The 17957-nt window shown below is 41.7% G+C and overlaps 2 protein-coding genes and 1 long non-coding RNA gene across 13 annotated transcripts; 2 read left to right on the plus strand and 1 right to left on the minus strand.

Moving 5' to 3' along the window:
* On the plus strand, positions 2604 to 7978 carry LOC8060170 (kelch repeat-containing protein At3g27220). Its single transcript, XM_002446652.2, has 7 exons — positions 2604 to 3016; positions 4246 to 4425; positions 5338 to 5567; positions 5878 to 6048; positions 6287 to 6392; positions 6864 to 7070; positions 7422 to 7978. The coding sequence occupies exons 1-7, from the start codon at positions 2825 to 2827 to the stop codon at positions 7584 to 7586; spliced, it is 1251 nt and encodes a 416-aa protein (XP_002446697.1). The 5' UTR covers positions 2604 to 2824; the 3' UTR covers positions 7587 to 7978.
* On the minus strand, positions 9908 to 11429 carry LOC8073690 (protein STAY-GREEN LIKE, chloroplastic). The gene is made up of 3 exons (XM_002448039.2): positions 10997 to 11429; positions 10548 to 10913; positions 9908 to 10470 (listed from the first exon to the last, which is right to left on the minus strand). The coding sequence occupies exons 1-3, from the start codon at positions 11180 to 11182 to the stop codon at positions 10180 to 10182; spliced, it is 843 nt and encodes a 280-aa protein (XP_002448084.2). The 5' UTR covers positions 11183 to 11429; the 3' UTR covers positions 9908 to 10179.
* Positions 11535 to 14881, plus strand: LOC110436201. 11 transcript variants are annotated; one of them, XR_002453955.1, is made up of 7 exons: positions 11535 to 11785; positions 11873 to 12026; positions 12238 to 12350; positions 12605 to 12787; positions 12932 to 13017; positions 13168 to 13212; positions 13287 to 14881. It is a non-coding gene; the product is annotated as an uncharacterized LOC110436201 (long non-coding RNA). The 11 variants fall into 11 exon arrangements; XR_002453957.1 differs by having other exon boundaries at positions 11537 to 11785; positions 12294 to 12350; XR_002453956.1 differs by having other exon boundaries at positions 11545 to 11785; positions 11873 to 11926; positions 11993 to 12026; positions 12238 to 12787.

The raw sequence follows: 17957 nt of genomic DNA on the forward strand, positions 1-17957 counted from the left end.
TAACTTGAACTAACTATTTCCACTTTTCTACAATGGTACACTTATGTGGTTTAAAGGTAACTCCGAAAACTATTCCTAAATCATTAAACTTGTACAATGGTGCACCAAACGTGTAGGATCCATATGTCATCCACACAGTAGTATTCTTTTATCTTCCCCTTTTCCCGTGCACAGCTTTCGAGCGGCACTTGGAGATGCCATGTTGGCCTGCTAGGTAGGTGACAAGCTATTGAGATAGGCAATATGGTCCCGCGATGCATTATTTGGCAAGTTTAAATTAAATTCCTATGAATTTTGAATGTTAAATTATATTTTATTATTTTTAATATATTAGTAAAATCATCTTTGAAACCGGGAATTATCCAGTTTTGATAGTTTGGTGGCTAGAGTCTAGAGATATTCAATCTTGGAGTTTGATAACTAAAAATTTAATGCTAAAAAAATAGACTTATTTATATCTTTTAGTTTAACTTAGGACAACTAAGTTTTATATGTATATATATTTTAGATGGGGAAGAGGGGAATTGATACCTTTTATGAAAATGCATTAGGTCATTCAAGGTTTTATGGCTCAGTTTCTAACACATCCATATTTTAAAAATAATACAGAAGAGTTTTATTCCATGGGGTTTCATGGCTCAGTTTCCAACACATCCATATTTTTGAAACAATGTAGAAGGTTTCATGACTCAGTTTTCAACGCATCCACGGAATTTTTATATAATAAGAGAGAAAAATATCTATCGTTTCACACGCACATGTATCTCATACATTTATGTGAAAATTATATTATATAGTACGGACATCCTTGAAACAAAATGGACCTGTTTGGATTAGAGGATTGCAAATATAGGAACAGAAAAAACAAAGAAATTAGATAGGTCACTAGTGGCAAAACGGAGAAATAGAAAAACGTATGAAACTGGAAACATATACAAACATGTGTTTGGATTAGAGGAATTTGAAAACGAGCACACGACCTTAGCACCATGGAATAAGTATGGTTAAATGTTCTTTGCTTTGCACTTTCACTCATAGATGACACTGAGGCATGCATGGGCAGCCGTGGGCCCCTCCGCCCCTCACCGCAAGGGGCGAGCACCGAGCGCGTCTGGCCGTCTTCCGTCTGGGTGTGATTAAGAATGGCAACGGGGCGGATTCGGATCGGGTGAAGTTTATGTGCACCCAAACCCGAAACCCGAAATCGAAATCCGAAACCGAACCGAACACCGATTCGGATAATAAACTCTCCCCAAAACCAAATCCGCGGATACCCGAAACCCGAATGGATACCCGAAACCCGATTTCTATGTCAACATAATAATAGCAATAAGGACTTTCTATAAATATATACATAATATATATACACATATTTACATGTATAAACAAGAGGCAATAAAACATAAATATTTTCATGAGTTAGATTAAAATAAATTTCATAATCTAAGTAAAAAGTTATTATTATCATATTATAAAATATGAAAATTAATTCTAATGACTTATTTCGGATATCCATTGGATATCCACGGGTGGAAAACCAAACCCGAAACCGAACCCGATAGGTTTCGGGGCCCCGAACCCGAAAACCGTGGGTGGAAAATTTTCCCCAAAACCGAACCGGCGAGAACCGAAACCCGCGGATATCCGACCCGAAACCGCCCCACTGCCATCCTTAGGCGTGATCGAGGCAGCGAGGGAGGGAGGCCGGAGCGGAAGAGATAGGTGAGGGCGTGCGAGCTGCGAGTCGTGCCGTGTGCGGCGGCGTGCAGGGGGCTCCGCGGGGCGTGTGCAAGCGGAGGAGCGACAGCGCGCGGTGGCTGCTTAGCTGAGTGAGGCCTGACTTCTTTGGTTGGTGTGCCCTAATCTTTTCTTGATAGGCTTTTTTCTTGGGTCAAAATTGAAGAGTTACTTCTAACCTTAACCTTTTAAGCCACAACTAGGACATGGCTCTACTGACCCTAGGCCTAAGCCCGCCCCTGTGCATGGCAAACACACATAATAGCTTGTGCTTTTGCCTTGGACTTCATGAAGAAAATAATCCAAGAGATTTGGGTGAATGTTTTTTCCTCCATTTTGTACATGGAAGCAATCCCTTCCTAAGTAAAGGAAATCACAATTTCTTTCTTCCAAACACCAAAACAGCAATCCTTTTTATAAAAAAAATCTTCCTTCATACTCTCTTGTTATGTGATATAGTACATTCTAAAAAATTTAAGACAACTTAAAAGAACACTTAAATGACGTATGTACCTATAAATTATTGTAACTATAAAGTTTCACCTTAAATTATAGCTTTCTTAACAAATATTATCAAATTAAAATATAATCATTATACAAAATATATTATATTTCAATACAAATTATAGAAACCGTAATACACTTTGAGCTTGTTTGGATCCTCTTGCTAAATTTTAGCTAGCTAAAATTATTTTAGCTACTCTTGGGTGACTAATGAAACTAAACTATTTTAGCTTCTTTTAGTCAATGTGTTTGGAACTTTAGCTACTAGAGTGACTAAAATTTAGCTAGCTAAAATTTTGCAAGGCAACCGAGCCTTGTTTAGGGAGTATTTTTTATACAATTCCTCCGATCCAAACACACCCGTCATCGTGCCACCGTATTTTCCTTCTCTCCTCTACGCTACGCACGCGTATCCAGTATCCATCCACCGATCGTTCCTTTCGCAGTTTCACACCGTCACTTCAATTCGCTACTACTAGTCGCCGCGCCGGACGCCGATCCGCCGTCAATGCCACCGACGCGCTCCACTCCACTTCCCCGCTGCGTCCACCTTCTCTAGTCCTTCCGGCGTAGCCGCCCGCCGATGGCGCGGCCGGCGGTGAAGGCGCGGGCGCCGAAGCACTTGGTGGCGCTCGCCGTCGTCGCCATCCTCGGCCTCGTCCTCGTCGCCGACTACCTCTGGGCTTCGTCCTCGGCGTCGTCCTCGGCCGTCTGGTCGTCCAGGCTTAACCTCCACACCAGCCCCGCCGGTCCGACGCCGCCCGTCGCGAAGAAGGTGAAGCCTCCCCTTTCTCACGCCCAATGCTTGGGGATGCGAGGTTGCTGCCGGCCTGCCGCTGCTGAGGCTCGAAGTGTTAGGCCTCCGCGGTAGGGTTTGGGAGCGTATAACAGGCGCGCGTACGGGATTGGAGAGATCTGGTGGGAATCCGGGAGGAATTGGGAAACGTTTGCGTGCTGATCAGCTGAGCTGAACATACTTGCTGGATTGGGGAATTTACTCGACCTATTGCAGTCCATATATGTGCAGCCATTACGCGTTAGGTGTGTCATTTAGCGATACATTTGTGGGTTCATTTGAATGTCACGCCTCATAGGAATGGAGGTACTCTGGTTGTGATCCTTGGCTATAGTATCCATTTTCCTACAATGCTACAGCTTCAGCTTGTGGACTATGTGCATTAGTTTTCAGTTAGCATAACACCTACACTTTGCTGCAGATTTGATTGAGTGATGTAGTATTTATAATTTCTATAGGTTGTCATAGGAACATGTCGTTTTGCTTTTATAAGCATATTCAACACTCCCCTGCAATCTAATTTGAAATCTAGGTCCTATGTGTACAAGTAGAGTACATTGACCAGAAACTAAGAGTCTTATCTTTTTTCAGTTTTCCTTGGTCAGAAATATATTGTCCATTCATATTTGTTATCATACTTTTGCCTAGATGACATTATTAATTTAGCGTCATAACAACTGTAGATTATATCTTGCATATGTCTAGTTGACATTACTTTGGCACACAGTTTTTGCTTGAATCATTTGGTATCATACAGAGTAAACAATGTGTAAAGTTCTGTTATGTGCTTGGACATTTTGCATTATTTTTGTATGTAATGACATATGCAGTGAGGAATTGTCAGTTATCAGGCCTTGTTTAGTTCCAATTTTTTTTGCAAAGTAGATATTGTAGCACTTTCGTTTGTATTTGACAAATATTGTCCAATCATGGACTAACTAGGCTCAAAAGATTCGTCTTGCAAATTACAGGCAAACTCTGCAATTAGTTTTTATTTTTTATCTATATTTAATGCTTCACGCAAGATTCGATGTGACGGGGAATCTAAAAAATTTTGCAAATTTTTTTAGGAACTAAACAAGGCCTTGGTCTAAAAGCTTGTTACATTTTATTCTATTTGCAACTTTACTTTGTTTTTTATTCTTGTCATGTTGCTAGCTGCTACAATGGACTCTCTCAAGACTAGTCATTTTTATAATCTTGTACAGATTAAGGAGGACAAGAAATCTGTAGGTTCGACTGACATAAATGCAACTTTTGCGGACTTGCCAGCTCCAGAACTAAAATGGGAGGAGATGGCTGAAGCACCCGTGGCCCGTTTGGATGGCGCTGCTTTACAGATTAAAAATCTCTTATATGTATTTGCTGGATATGGCACCATTAACCATGTGAGAAACCTGCCTGTTATCTTCCATTATCCTATACCATCATGCTTTGTGTTTGAAGATATCTACTTTTCTACAATTTATGATATGGAGCAGTTATACCCTCTTGCACATGATCATTTCACTTTATATTTTGGAAGGCATAATAGAAAAGGTATTTGTCAATGTAAATTTGAGTAGCTCAAGATAGCTACTTATATATACTCTTGCATTCATTAAAGGGGATGTATTACCATGTTGCCAAGTTGTGAAATAGACTGATTGCACTGTATTATACCCTGTTAATTCAATTTAATAAGTTACCTGAGTTGTTGAGATTGCCAAGCTCTAGTTAATCCTGACCATTCAGTCATGTACTCATGTATGCTCTTACATAATGAAACACACTTGAATTACTTGTGCTATATATTAGTTTTTGCTCCGATTCCATTTACATAACAAGTAATTACGTTGCGAAGGCTCCTTCTCTATGCAAGTCTACTATTTGTTATGTAGATGGGGTCAGAGTAAAATTAGGGAGGAGGGTTAAACTTGGGGCCTTGCTGTGGTGCATCATTCTTAGCTTCTTTGGTGGTATTGGGGCCTTGCTGTGGTGCATCATTCTTAGCTTCTTTGGTGGTAGGAGCCTAGCTTGGCACCCCTTTGTAAAATCTTTTCTTCTCCTTTTCCATGTAGGTGACTTATGTGTAAATTTCTTCTTTATTAATAGAAATGACAGTTTCATGCCATTATAATAATACTAACATTGCTGGACTTTCAATTATATTTAGGAATAACAGAATGCAAATGCCACCCTGGTGTTCTATTCCATGTTTTTTTTCTTAATTGAGAAAAAACTGCAGTTAGATGTGAGTTATTTCAATATGTTAAGCAAGTTGCCTTCCTTAAGGAATTTCCTTTTTCTTTTTATCTTAGGTGCATTCTCATGTTGATATATACAATTTCTCGGATAATACATGGGGTGGAAGATTTGACATGCCCAAGGACATGGCACATTCACATTTGGGGATGGTTACTGATGGAAGATTCATCTATGTGGTAACTGGACAGTATGGTCCACAATGTAGGGGACCAACAGCTCGAAATTTTGTATTGGACACAGAAACAAAAGAATGGAATGATTTGCCACCATTGCCAGTTCCTAGGTACTATCTTTATTTTTTAAAATTGGGCGTCCATGCATTGTGCATCTATGCATTACTTGCACTTGAAAGTTGTTGGTCCCATGTAGGGCAGGGTGGCGCACAGGTACCACCATGGAACAAATTTACTGAAATTTTCGTTTTCCACCAATATTGTATTTGTAATAGGTGCATAGAAGTTTGCACCACCATATTTTTTTTAACTGTAGCTCTGCCCCTGATCCTGCTATTGCAAATACTGTCTGAATATTTGCTCAAACAGGCTGTAAACAACTTAAACAAATATCCTTCCAACTAAAATTCTTCTCTTTAGATATGCTCCAGCAACACAACTTTGGAGAGGCAGACTTCATGTGATGGGTGGCAGCAAGGAGGATAGGCATGAACCTGGGCTTGAACACTGGAGTCTCGCGGTAAAGAATGGGAAAGCATTGGAGAAAGAGTGGAGGAGCGAGATACCAATACCGCGTGGAGGTCCTCATAGGTCTCGAACTTTCCCTTCCTATGGTATCAGCAATTGTCATTTTCATTGGAAAACATGCTGCTAGATGCCTATGCCCTAGGGTGTCTTGGCATTTTGGTGCTTTGCACTTCCACTTTTCTTATGCTCTGGGCAACATTTATGCTTGTAGGGAATGCTTTTCTATATTTGGTTGCATCATACAAAGAACTTTATAAGAAGCTGCTGAAGTTCTTATAAAGATATTTTCTTTTACTACCAGGGCTTGTGTTGTTGCAAATGATAAACTCCTTGTTATCGGTGGTCAAGAAGGTGATTTCATGGCCAAGCCTGGGTCTCCTATATTTAAATGTGTTAGAAGAAGTGAGGTATGTTGATGTGCAACTCATTCTTATAGCTAATTGATGCACATTATGTGGTCCCTATGTTTTAAGATCAACTGAGAATCTGAGATCAATTCCGTGCTTTAAAGACAACTTAACCATATGTTGTGCATGATTAAGTCTAGTAAATAAGCATCTAAGCACCACACACGCTGCACCTACTTTGTTTTAATAAATAATGGCAGACCTAATTTCACCAGAAAGTGGATTGGCATCATGCGCACTGCATTTTTTTAAGAACAAAAGCAAATGATAAAGACATTTAGTTTGATTTAACTATGAAGCTATCATATATCGCATATATTCAAGCATTGCCATAATTGATGGTTTTGAGTTGAGACAAGAATCAATCCAAAAGTACTCTAGTTTCACTATTTTCTCAGTAACCTTCCTATTTTCACTATTTGTTTGTCTTTGTTATTGCCTCTCTTTTAAAAAAACATTTTGTTTGTGCAGGTTGTGTATAGTAATGTTTATATGCTTGATGATGGAACGACTTGGAAGGAACTTCCACCTATGCCAAAACCTGATTCACATATAGAATTTGCTTGGGTGAATGTCAACAATTCTCTTGTTATTGCTGGTGGAACCACAGATAAGCACCCAATAACTAAAAAGATGGTATTGGTTGGTGAAGTATTTCAGTTCAACCTGGATACACTGGTACGGTATTTTGTCCCCTTTGTTTCTATTTTTTCTGTTTCTTGTGAATATAGTTGGAAACAGAGCATGCTCATTGCAGATCTGTTTCTTGTTTATTGTTGGTGGGTTTTAATGCTTTTGTTAATTGCATCAGATGATATTGCAACAGTATTCTGCTGTGTAACACAAAAGCAACTAAAATATCATTAAGCTTTCTATTGCTGAAATTTACATTCCCATGACGCTGAAAAAGTACATAATTATGTGGGCAACAGGAAGTTTGATAAGAATATATATAAAAAAAAATCGCATTTTGTAAATCATTTTGGCCCTTGGTATGCCATCGTGATGATATTGAACCTCCATCTGCAGGAATGGAGTGTGATTGGGCGGTTACCTTTCCGAATCAAGACCACATTGGTAGGATACTGGGATGGCTGGTTGTATTTCACTTCTGGGCAACGAGACAAAGGACCGAAAGACCCATCTCCTAAAAAGGTTGTTGGGTGCATGTGGAGAACTAAATTGCATCTGTGATTTCCTTGAAAAGAACTGATATGACTGAACCATTCATTGTGTTCTTTTGGGTACTTCTGTTTCAATCCCCCAATGCTAGGCGAGTTGTTTCTTGGTTATCGTAGGTGAAATGGGTGGCTTTGTGGACTGTCACGTCATGCCATTGCCACCCGTATGTTGTATGTTTATTCTTTTAGTTATACCGTAGGATCACCAACTTTTGCACCATCTTGTATAGAGAGAATCGATCGACTGTCCAGGGGCTGTCGCAATCTTGTAAGTTGTAGCATATACCTTCTTTTATTTAGCTCGTACACTCGTTTGTAGTGGGTATTGAATCGATTGGATATATTTTCTAAAATTAATCCCACCTTCAACTTGAGCCATTGTTATGGTTGACTTGGGCTCTCTTTACTTTCGTATCACATGCTTTCTATGTGTGATGGAAGTGTTTCCACTGATTCCTGGTACTTTACGCCCGTGTTAATATCATGAAGTTGCTGGATGATTGGCACGTCATGCGATCAGATCTGCTGGAACAGGATTGCGGATTTCGTTCCTCAACTTGTAACTTGGGCCTTGTTTAGTTTCCAAAAAATTTTACAAATTTTTTCAGATTCTCTATCACATCAAATTTTTAGACGCATGCATGGAGTATTAAATATAGACGAAAATAAAAACTAATTGCACAGTTTGGTCGGAATTGATGAGACAAATCTTTTGAGCTAGTTAGTTCATGATTGGACAATATTTGTCAAATACAAACGAAAGTGCTAACTATATCTATTTTGCAAAATTATTTGTGGGACGTGAAATGCTGGGCTTGTTGCTGTTGATATCGACAGAATCCATTCCCATGAGTACCCGCACTGATCATGCTCGTATAACCATAATATCCAGGAGACAGCCAAACTTTCAGAAGGTGATCCCTGCAGCTGTCCCTCTGGTAGGGTAGCACAGTAGCACCTTCTGGTCTAGCTGTTCTTGGGACTTTTTTTCTCCCTGGAAATTCATATTTTTGACTTTCCAGCATTTCAACCTTTCGACATGATTCCAGGCATTGTTTGTAGGTTCAGACAACTGATTCCCAATCACACTAGGAAACAATTATCACGCTAGGAAACAATTCGCTAAATTCGCGTGATTTTTCACATAACTTTGCCGGATGTTGATGGATACCGCGAGAGTTCAGTCGGACTAATAAAGTCTGGTTGATCAGACGTGGATGGATGCTGGAACTTTGAATCCCAGAAGCGAAGAAGGAACCTTCTTTCAGCCCGTGGTGTGGTGTGGCCTCCGATCCGGTGGTGTCCCTCTCTTGGAAAAAGAAAAAGGCGTAGAAGAATTCGTTAAGAACTCTGAGAAGACTGCATTCTTGTTGCTCCCTCCGGCCAGGAACAGCTACAGAACAACTTACAGAGGAGAAGAAGAAAGAAAACAAAGATGAAGGAAGCAACAGCTACAGGAAGAGGAAGCTAATTACAACTTACTAAACCAGAGCTGGATCAAGGTCTTAAAAACTTCCTTTAATCTAAGGGACTGAGAACCTACAGGTACCCTTATTTGTAGATTTCATGAACACTCTTTTGTAAGTTTAAGATCATAGCTTTAAGAGTGACAATGTTTTAAAAAAAAAGCTTTAAGAGTGACTGATGCCTGCTTGACTGCAGGATGCCTAGCACAATGAAAATCGTGATAGAATAGGGTGTTGCTGTGACTCGTGATTTTCTCAGCTTTAAGTGTAAAATTTAGTTTGCTTTGTCTTCGTATCCTTAATTATGGGTTTTCTATGTGTGAGTTGCATCGCTTGTAGTTTTAGTATGTCTTTTTTCGAATTAACAATGATCTGCATGAATAAGAACCTATACACTGTCCCTCCATTTGTTTTTAGTTTTCTCTAAGAAATAACCTAATAGTTGTTTGTTGCCTTACAGTTTATATTTTTCAAGGTAATGATGCCTAAATGACTTATAAGGGGATATCTTTTGTCATATTCTGTTACTCTGGACTGCTTGTTTATTGTGATAGATTTCATTTATTTTCATTCCTACATATAATTTCGTCAAGGTGTTTACTGATGTCCTATCTCAACAACTGATTGTACATGAGGTAATTGCTGCAGGTCAATGTTATAAAGGACCAGTGACAAGAAGTTGGAGATCCAAGCAATTTGTTTTATCATTACATAAGAGAGGGCACAAATTGATGAGATGCTGTGGATATTATTTGCCTTTATTTGCTGTAAAAGTATCAGGATCCCTTATTTAGTACAATTCTATTTGACCAAAGTATTATTTTATTTTGTAATTCTTTTTTTCCCCAAACACATGGGCAAAAACAAATGTTTCAATAAACATGTGCAGACATGTGTTGCATCATCTATTGCGGAGATATGCTTATGATTTACAATTACAATTGCTATTTTTTATATAAAAAAATGTCAAAATGGTGATACATGAGTGCACATCAGCAGAGCGAAAAAATGAGCAATCTTTCCAAATCCTTTGACAATGGTTTGCTTCTCTTTAGGATTATATATCAATCAGATCGCGAATGCTTTTACTTGATCACTCTATAGTCCATGTATAGGCACGCAGCACGCGGCTGAATCAAATCAGAGGAGAAGGGCGAGCAGGGCGTTGAAGATTGTCTCGGGGGCCGCCCACTTCCTTCGCCGCTTGCTCTTGGTGATGGCGTTCTGCAGTTGTTGGTCCAGCCGGCGGCCATCCAGATCCAGCAGGTGGCTGTGGTTCCTCCTGGTGGTGGCCTCCCTGAGCGGGCCCCAGCACTCTATCCGGTTGTACTTGCGCGAGGTGGAGTGGAAATGCACCCACACCTTGGCCTCCATCAGCTCCGGCCTCTCCGCGAACAGAGCCGCGTCGCCATGAACCACCGCCTTGAGGACCTTACGAGTTAAGATCCATCATCAGCTTATTAGCAGATAATTAAGGTTATTCTATGGTTGGAATGCAAGCAACGTACCAGCGGCAGCTCTTTGGAGAAGACGTAGTATCTGAAACCTGCGGCGAGCTCCTGCAGGAGGTTGGCGCCGCTGACGAAGCAATGCACCTGCAGCGTCATCTCCCTCTCCCCGCCGGCGTTGGCGGCGGTGGTCACCTCCTTCCACTCCGCCACCACGTCGTCCCTCTGCAGCGTCGACTGCCAGCTGCGCAGCTGCTCGCTGGTGGTCATGGGACCGCTCACGGCCAGCGTCAGGTTCGCCGTGAAGTCGCAGTGGGTCAGAGTGTAGGCTCGGGGGAAAGGAGGAGGCTGCTTGTCCTCCCCGGCGAACTCCACCTTGAGCTTCGCCGCATTGAAGGTCATGGGAGGTCCCAAAATCTTTGCAGCCTGCAGATATCAAATCACTCCATTTTAATCAATCAGAATGCACTCACTACTCACTAGGGAAGAGTAGAAAAAAGAAACCGTACCAGGGAGGAGTAGACGTCCGCTGTCCTGGCGTCGCAGCTGACGACCAAGAAACGCGGCGGTTCCGCCCTGCAGCCACCCATCCTCCTGCTCGGCCTGCTGATCGCAACGAGAGCGCCGCCACGGGCCGCCATGGATGCTGCTGCCGCCATCTTCAATTCGGACGATGGCCGGAATCTGGCATGCATACCTGGGCCGGGGGGCGGCCGTGAGCGAGCTAATTCAGACGACGCACGAGCAGCAAGGCCCCCTTCCCTCTCATGGCAATGCGGTTGCGGTGTCTCTCCTCTCCTCCAAGCAAACTAGCAAAGCAAGGTCTGTCTGGCTGCTGGTGCTGGTGGTGTTGCTGGCGGCGACGTCCTCCAGGGGCAGGGGTGCGGTGCGGAGGACGGGAGGCGGAGAGCTGGGGAGGGACGTGGCCGCTGCGCCGGTTTGTGGCTGTGGAAGGTTGACGACCACTCGAGGGAGAGGCCTCCAGCCACGGGAGCACCGCCGACAGCTGGCGCGTTTCTATTGGCTGTGCTGTCGGAATAAGGATAACGGCACTGATGACGACATCAATAACGGAATTCCAGATCTAGGTTTTGCAACCCGAGACCGCGAGAGAGAACGGCGAAAGCGATGGAGATCGAAGCTCAGGCAGCACAGGGCGTGGGAAGCGCGTTTGGTGGCGGAGGCGAGAGCTGCGTGGGAGAGGAAGGCAAAGGGGGAGGTAGAGGATGGCGACGAACCCTATTCTTTTATGGGAGCTACCTGCATTTTTGCCAGGCGGCCTTCTTGCAAGCAATCAGGTATAAATAATATGCATACATATTCTTTTATGGGAATCCTAGCCATCCTTACTCTGATCATTGTTCTACACTATCAAATTCTCTCAGACAAGCGATGAGTTTCATGAGACATTACAAAGGTTGCATGGAGGGTAAATAAAGGTACATTGGTTTGACTCCTAGTTTTATCACTATGACTACTAATGTAGCATCCTCTGCCAATTTTAGTTGCAGTAACCCAGCCCTGATGCTCCCCTAACTAGTAAGCAATCCTGGCTATCTATGCTATTTCAACACAACAGCATGTTTGATGAAAATATTATGGAAGTCAAAATTGAATCTAAGATAGACAGATTTCTCAATATATCGAAAATGAACCCAATCTGATCTTGTGCTTCATATATTCTTTGTGTTGATGATTTTTATACTGACCTGTTTAGCTATATGCTTAATTCCCTTCGATTTATGACCAGGTGCTTTTTGTTTCCCCTGAAAGATTCTTTAATGAAGAATTTCTGCTAATATTTAGGAATGGGCTACCAATATGTCTAGTTGCTATTGATGAAGCTCACTTCATTTCTGAATGGTGAGTTGATATGTCCTTGAGTTCAATTGAGATACTGTATGCTGTTCTTTGCAGTTAGTACCAAAGCTTTTCTCTTTTCTGCTTTCTATCTGCTTGTTTTATTTGACACATCCTATGATCGTTGTTGTTCTTCTCTCTTCTTGCTTATATGTGCTTGCTCTGCTCTGCTCATTACTTATTGTTAGTTCAACAATGTTTATGTCTTGATATTGAGCTATGGGAAGGTCTCATAATTTTAGACCTTTGTATCTAAGGCTCCTCGTGTTACTACTTCGAAGAAAACTTAATGTTCAATATATTCTTGCAATGAATGCAACTGCGACAACTCAAACCTTGGAGGAGATGTGACTGCCTTAGAAATACCATCTGATAACCTCATTAAAGCATCTTAAAATAAGGGGCAATCTGCAGCTGTCTATCAGCACGAGCAATAGTAGGTAGGTCACTTTATATCCTTCTAAGTTTCCGTGGGTCATTTTGATGACAACACTGGATTGTTTAATATGGCTTAACTACATAAGAAGCCTTGCCGCCTGTTTTCCGTGAGCACATGTTGATCCAGTCCTTTTTAAAAAATACAGACTGAAGGATCTATTGCTGACTTGCTGTTGTTGAAGTCTTCACCTTTTGTTGACATGAAAGTATAATTGTCTATTGCAAGCTTCAGGTGATCTCCTTTCTGTTTCCTCAAGATGTTCACACGTATGTCCAGTACCTAAATCTTTCTGATACAACTGCAAAGGTTAACAGCCTATAGCTTTATGCAAAGTCACACTCCTTATCACTTGGACTTATTCAAGCATTTCCCCTTTTAAAGGTGATTCACTATAGCTTGCCAGAAAGCTGAGAAGAATACATACAGGTATACTTCAGGCGGAATGCTTTTTTCTCCATTCTCTTTTCTCTGCTCTAGACATCTTACTGTGCTCTTTCTAGGAAACTGGGCACGCTGGGAGGGATGGGCGATTGTCATATTGTCATATACTTCTTGATTCAACAACATTCTATAAGAGCCGTAGTCTGAATGGTATTTTTTGAAGTAATGCATCACATCATCTGTATCGAAAATAGGATTCTGTGGGAAAAAATAGCTATTAGACTGCAGTTATGCCAATAAAATACTGAATAACGGTTACCCCAGTAAATTTTACATGACTTTATTCACCACTAGGAATTCATGTAGATAATGCGCATCTAGTTTTTAAGAAAATACGTACATATATTCATGACTCCATACCTGCTGATCTGTGATATAACCTGGTGGTCCTATATAATCTGTCTTGTCTAGTTGCACCTTCGTGTTCTTTTACTAATTTTTATCCATATCAGTCGCATGGTTACAGTTCAATGAGTTGTGTCTGTTGCCCTTTTTATTGAGAGCATAAAGATTGATTATGTAGTAATATGTTTAGCAGTTAAGAATGTTGACTTGCTAGTGGTGTGCCTTTTTTTAGCCATTGTCTAACTCCTTTTCTGCTTCAGATTTGTAGAGTTGTTCCTATGTTGGCTCGTTTTAATTTCTATTTCTCCTCTATTCAGTTCTCTGGAGAAATTTCATTTGAATTAAAAGATCCAGCCTGCATTTACGTGATCTTAAAGAAGCCAGATGACTTGAACGCACTTTCAGCGAATATCATAAAATGACTTTCTGAAGTAGAAAATTCAATGGTGCCCTGCAAGCCTCCTTCAAATGCTCCCACCCCTTTTCCATAAGTAGTGTTCTATTTGTTTCTTATCCAAACATTAAATGAAGTTATTTGAGTATCTAGGATCTTTTTTTAAAAAAAATTGTTAGCCAATATACTTCTGAAAATAATACGTGTTCCTAGTTCGTCGTAACCAATCTGTGGTTCTTTGTTGTACAGATCAGTAAACTGGATGCTATGTTTGATCTAGCAAACTTTGCTGTCAAGGGGTGCCATTCTTGGTTGACTTGGGCTCTCTTTAATACCTTCGTATCACATGTTTTCTGTGAGTGATGAAAGTATTTCCACTGCTGGTGCTTTACGCCCATGTTAAATGCGATTAGCCTTGTTTGTTTGCTTGATAAGCTATGACAGAAAGCATTGTTCGCAGATTTGTTGTGAGTGCTGAATGGCTTTGCATTCTTCAACCTGAAACTTGTGTTGTGGGCTTGTTGCTGTTGCTGACCACTTACCATGAGTACCTGCACTTACCATGCTCTTTCCAGAAGACGGCGAAACTCAGAACTCAGAATAAGGTGATCCCTGCAGCTGTCCTCTGCTAGGGTAGCGCAGTAGCACCTTCTGGTTTAGCTGTTCTTGGGACTTCTTTTTTTTCCTGGAAATTCATTTTTTCCGTCTTTCCAGCATTTCTTTCTACATGTTGATGCATCCAGCTACAGCTGTTTTAGCTCTAGCTAGCATCCTTCGTGCAGACGGTGCAGTACTGTATTCTGTAGCTGAGGTCAGGCCGTCAGGGTGTGATGAGTTACGGTGCAGCACTGTATTCTGTAGCAGTACATGCTTGCCTTGCCCTGCCTTTCCCGGCTGGAGCTCGGCCATTAGTTCTTTCGATGCTCCCGTAGTCCCGTTGAAACAGTAAACGCTGAGCAGTGATGGACTAACGAGCCGCACATACGCTAGACTTGACTCACCGGTCGACGGTCGATCTCCTCCCGGCATTGTGTGTAGGCTCAGACAACTGATTTGCAATCACACTAGGAAACAATTCACTAAATTGGCGTGATTTTCCGCGTAATGACTTTGCTGATAGCAGGTTATATAAGTCGACTAAATGTTAAGGTGGAGGAAAGAGATGAGAGGGAAGAGAATAGAAACAGGCTAGGCTATAAGTTTATAGCCAGCTTAGACATAAAAACTAAACAAAGTTTATGGGAGAGACAAGTGGATCATATGATGAGTTAATTATTATATAAATAGATTGTGAGAAAGCTGCAAAAAAAACCTAACACAGCTGTTATTAGCCTTGCTCTTACCGCAACATTTCAGTTGGTTAGACGTGGATGGATGCTGGAACTTTGAATCCCAGAAGTGAAGAATGAATCTTCTCCTTCAGCCCATAGAGTGGCCTCCGTCCTCCGATCCGGCGTCCCTCTCTTGGAAAAGAGAGTAGAAGAATTCGTTTCAAACTCTCAGCAAACTCCATTGTTGTTACTCCCTCCGTCACATGATATAGCAAAAAATCTTCTAAAATTTCAAAATTTGTCCCTACAAAAAAGGACACGCTATCGATACTGTACACCCTTTGTACGTCACTGTTCGGCAATATTCATCTGCGCTTTTGAGTGGTATCTAAGTTATTGTGCCTTGTCACAAATATATCTTATCTTTATGGAACGTAGGGCGTACATCGGAAGCTTGACCTTGCAAGTACTGTAAATCGGACAAACAGGTGAGTTTCATAATATGTGTTGTTTGCTCGAAAAGTCACGACTGAAAATACTATTTACTGATTTATTATAAAAAAAAGACAGAAAAATATGACTTATAAGACAAAGTGTCTGCCACTTGTTTTCGCATACAGTATGAAGTTTTTCCATTTTATCTATCTATATATACTGTATGGAGTTTTTCGCATACAAATATATCAGCATGAAAGCATTCAGCAGGTGTTCTAGCAGGAAAATCTAGGCCAGCCAAGCCCTACCGAACATGCTTAGATTAACGACTGCCGTGTTGGCCAGTCGCCACACAGCTCTCTTCCAGCGGTCAAATTTGCATGCAACCGGTCGCGATACCCACCAGTCTACGTCTGGGATCGGTTCCAACTTCCAGCGGAGGGTGGTGAGTGGGCGACCTGACCTGGATCGCCGCGGCGCAGTGAGATTATTGGTTCGCTTTAAGCTTGATTTAGGCCGACCGGCGGGTAACGCTTTACGGCCGGGGCGACCGCGGAAGGTGCCGTCAGACGGGGAGTGGGACTGTTTGGTAGAGACCTGAACCTGAAAAGATGCATGGCACTGGCACGGGTGGCGGCCTCGGCTAAATCCGACCACCCCTTCCGGGCTTCAGCCCGCCATGTGCGAGCCGGACTCCAGGCGTGCACGTGATTCTGTGCATGATCTGTGTTGTTGCATCCAGCTCTGGGTGCTATCAAAAATTCTTCTCGCGCATCTACTTGGCTGTGGCTCCTGATACGAGCATCCAGATGATGCCAAATTGCATGCCGGTGCCGCACACCGAGACTGAGAAGCTCTATTCTGCAACCACTCGCCCGCCCAACACTTACGTCCAGCCGGCTCCGAGTACAGTGGTAGCAGAGACTCGTGAGGATTTGTTTAGATGTTGTCGGATTCACTTCAATCTATGTGTTGGTGTGGATTGGGTGAAATTTAGTTCAAGTTCCACTTCAATTTATCTCAACACATGTGGATTGATATGAATACGACTACATCAAAACAAGGCCTGAGTTGGGATTGGGATGGTCCTGTCTCCGATTTATGAGATGAAATGACTCTATTTTTCATTTTGTTGAGAAGGAATGAGAATATGAGATGGACTCATTTTTTCAGTTTAAGAGCACGAAAAGTTAGATTAGCAACTGAGGTCTTGTTTAGTTTCCACCAAAATCCAAAAAGTTTTCAAGATTTCCCGTCACATCGAATCTTGCGGCACATGCATGAAGCACTAAATATAGACGAAAACAAAAACTAATTACACAGTTTATCTGTAAATCGTGAAACGAATCTTTTGACCCTAGTTAGTCTATGATTAAACAATATTTGCCACAAACAAACAAAGTGCTACAATGGTGAAATCCAAAAAATTTTCGCATCTAAACAAGGCCTGACATGTCCACGTACTAATTTTTCTTTCTTCCCTTCCGAGCACCTCCCATCCTCCCCATGGTTAGCGTTCATGGTACGGCCAGGTCTTGATCTCAAATCTCACAGCGACAGGACTAGGGGCAGAGATCGGTAGTGTGCTCAGCCACAACCCACAAGGCACAGCTCACCCGCACGCTCGCCCACGAGACCAGGGAACGCTGAGCTCTAGGCTCTAGCACCTCCCCCCCCCCACATTCCCATATATTTCTTGTTCTTCTCACGCGCACATGCGACACTCGTCACACCGGGGATAATCCCATCCACCAGATTTGGTGGGGCGAGTTGAGCCTGAATCTTGTGAGAACATCTCCTAGTAGGATCATCTCATCTCTAGTTGGCTCTAAATCAAATACTAGAAAAAAGTTTGAGATATTACACTTGGGACCATCCTATCCTCAAAATCAAACACTACCTAAACCAAACACCAGAAAAATTTAAAATATCCCACCTAGAGCCATCTCATTCTCAATCAAACGTTACCTAAAGTGGCGGATGGGAGAATTTGACACTGATTTTGGCACCATTTGAAGGAGTGCCATATCATTTTAGGTTTGCCTGCACCGACTAGTCAAAGTCAGTCTGAAGTACAGCCATATCACACAAATATAACGGGGGCTCTTTGATTGCCTTCCAATAGTCTTTTTTGTTATTATTTTTCTTTATATAATCAATTACTGATCAAATAAGAGTGGAAAGGAAGTTTTTATATATTTCCAACATGTCAGATTACAAAACATTTTGCTTTTGAAGATGCATTATTTTTATTATGCATCTAATATACACTATGTTTAAATACA

This window comes from Sorghum bicolor, chromosome 6, assembly GCF_000003195.3.
Source record: "Sorghum bicolor cultivar BTx623 chromosome 6, Sorghum_bicolor_NCBIv3, whole genome shotgun sequence".
Lineage (NCBI taxonomy): Eukaryota > Viridiplantae > Streptophyta > Magnoliopsida > Poales > Poaceae > Sorghum > Sorghum bicolor.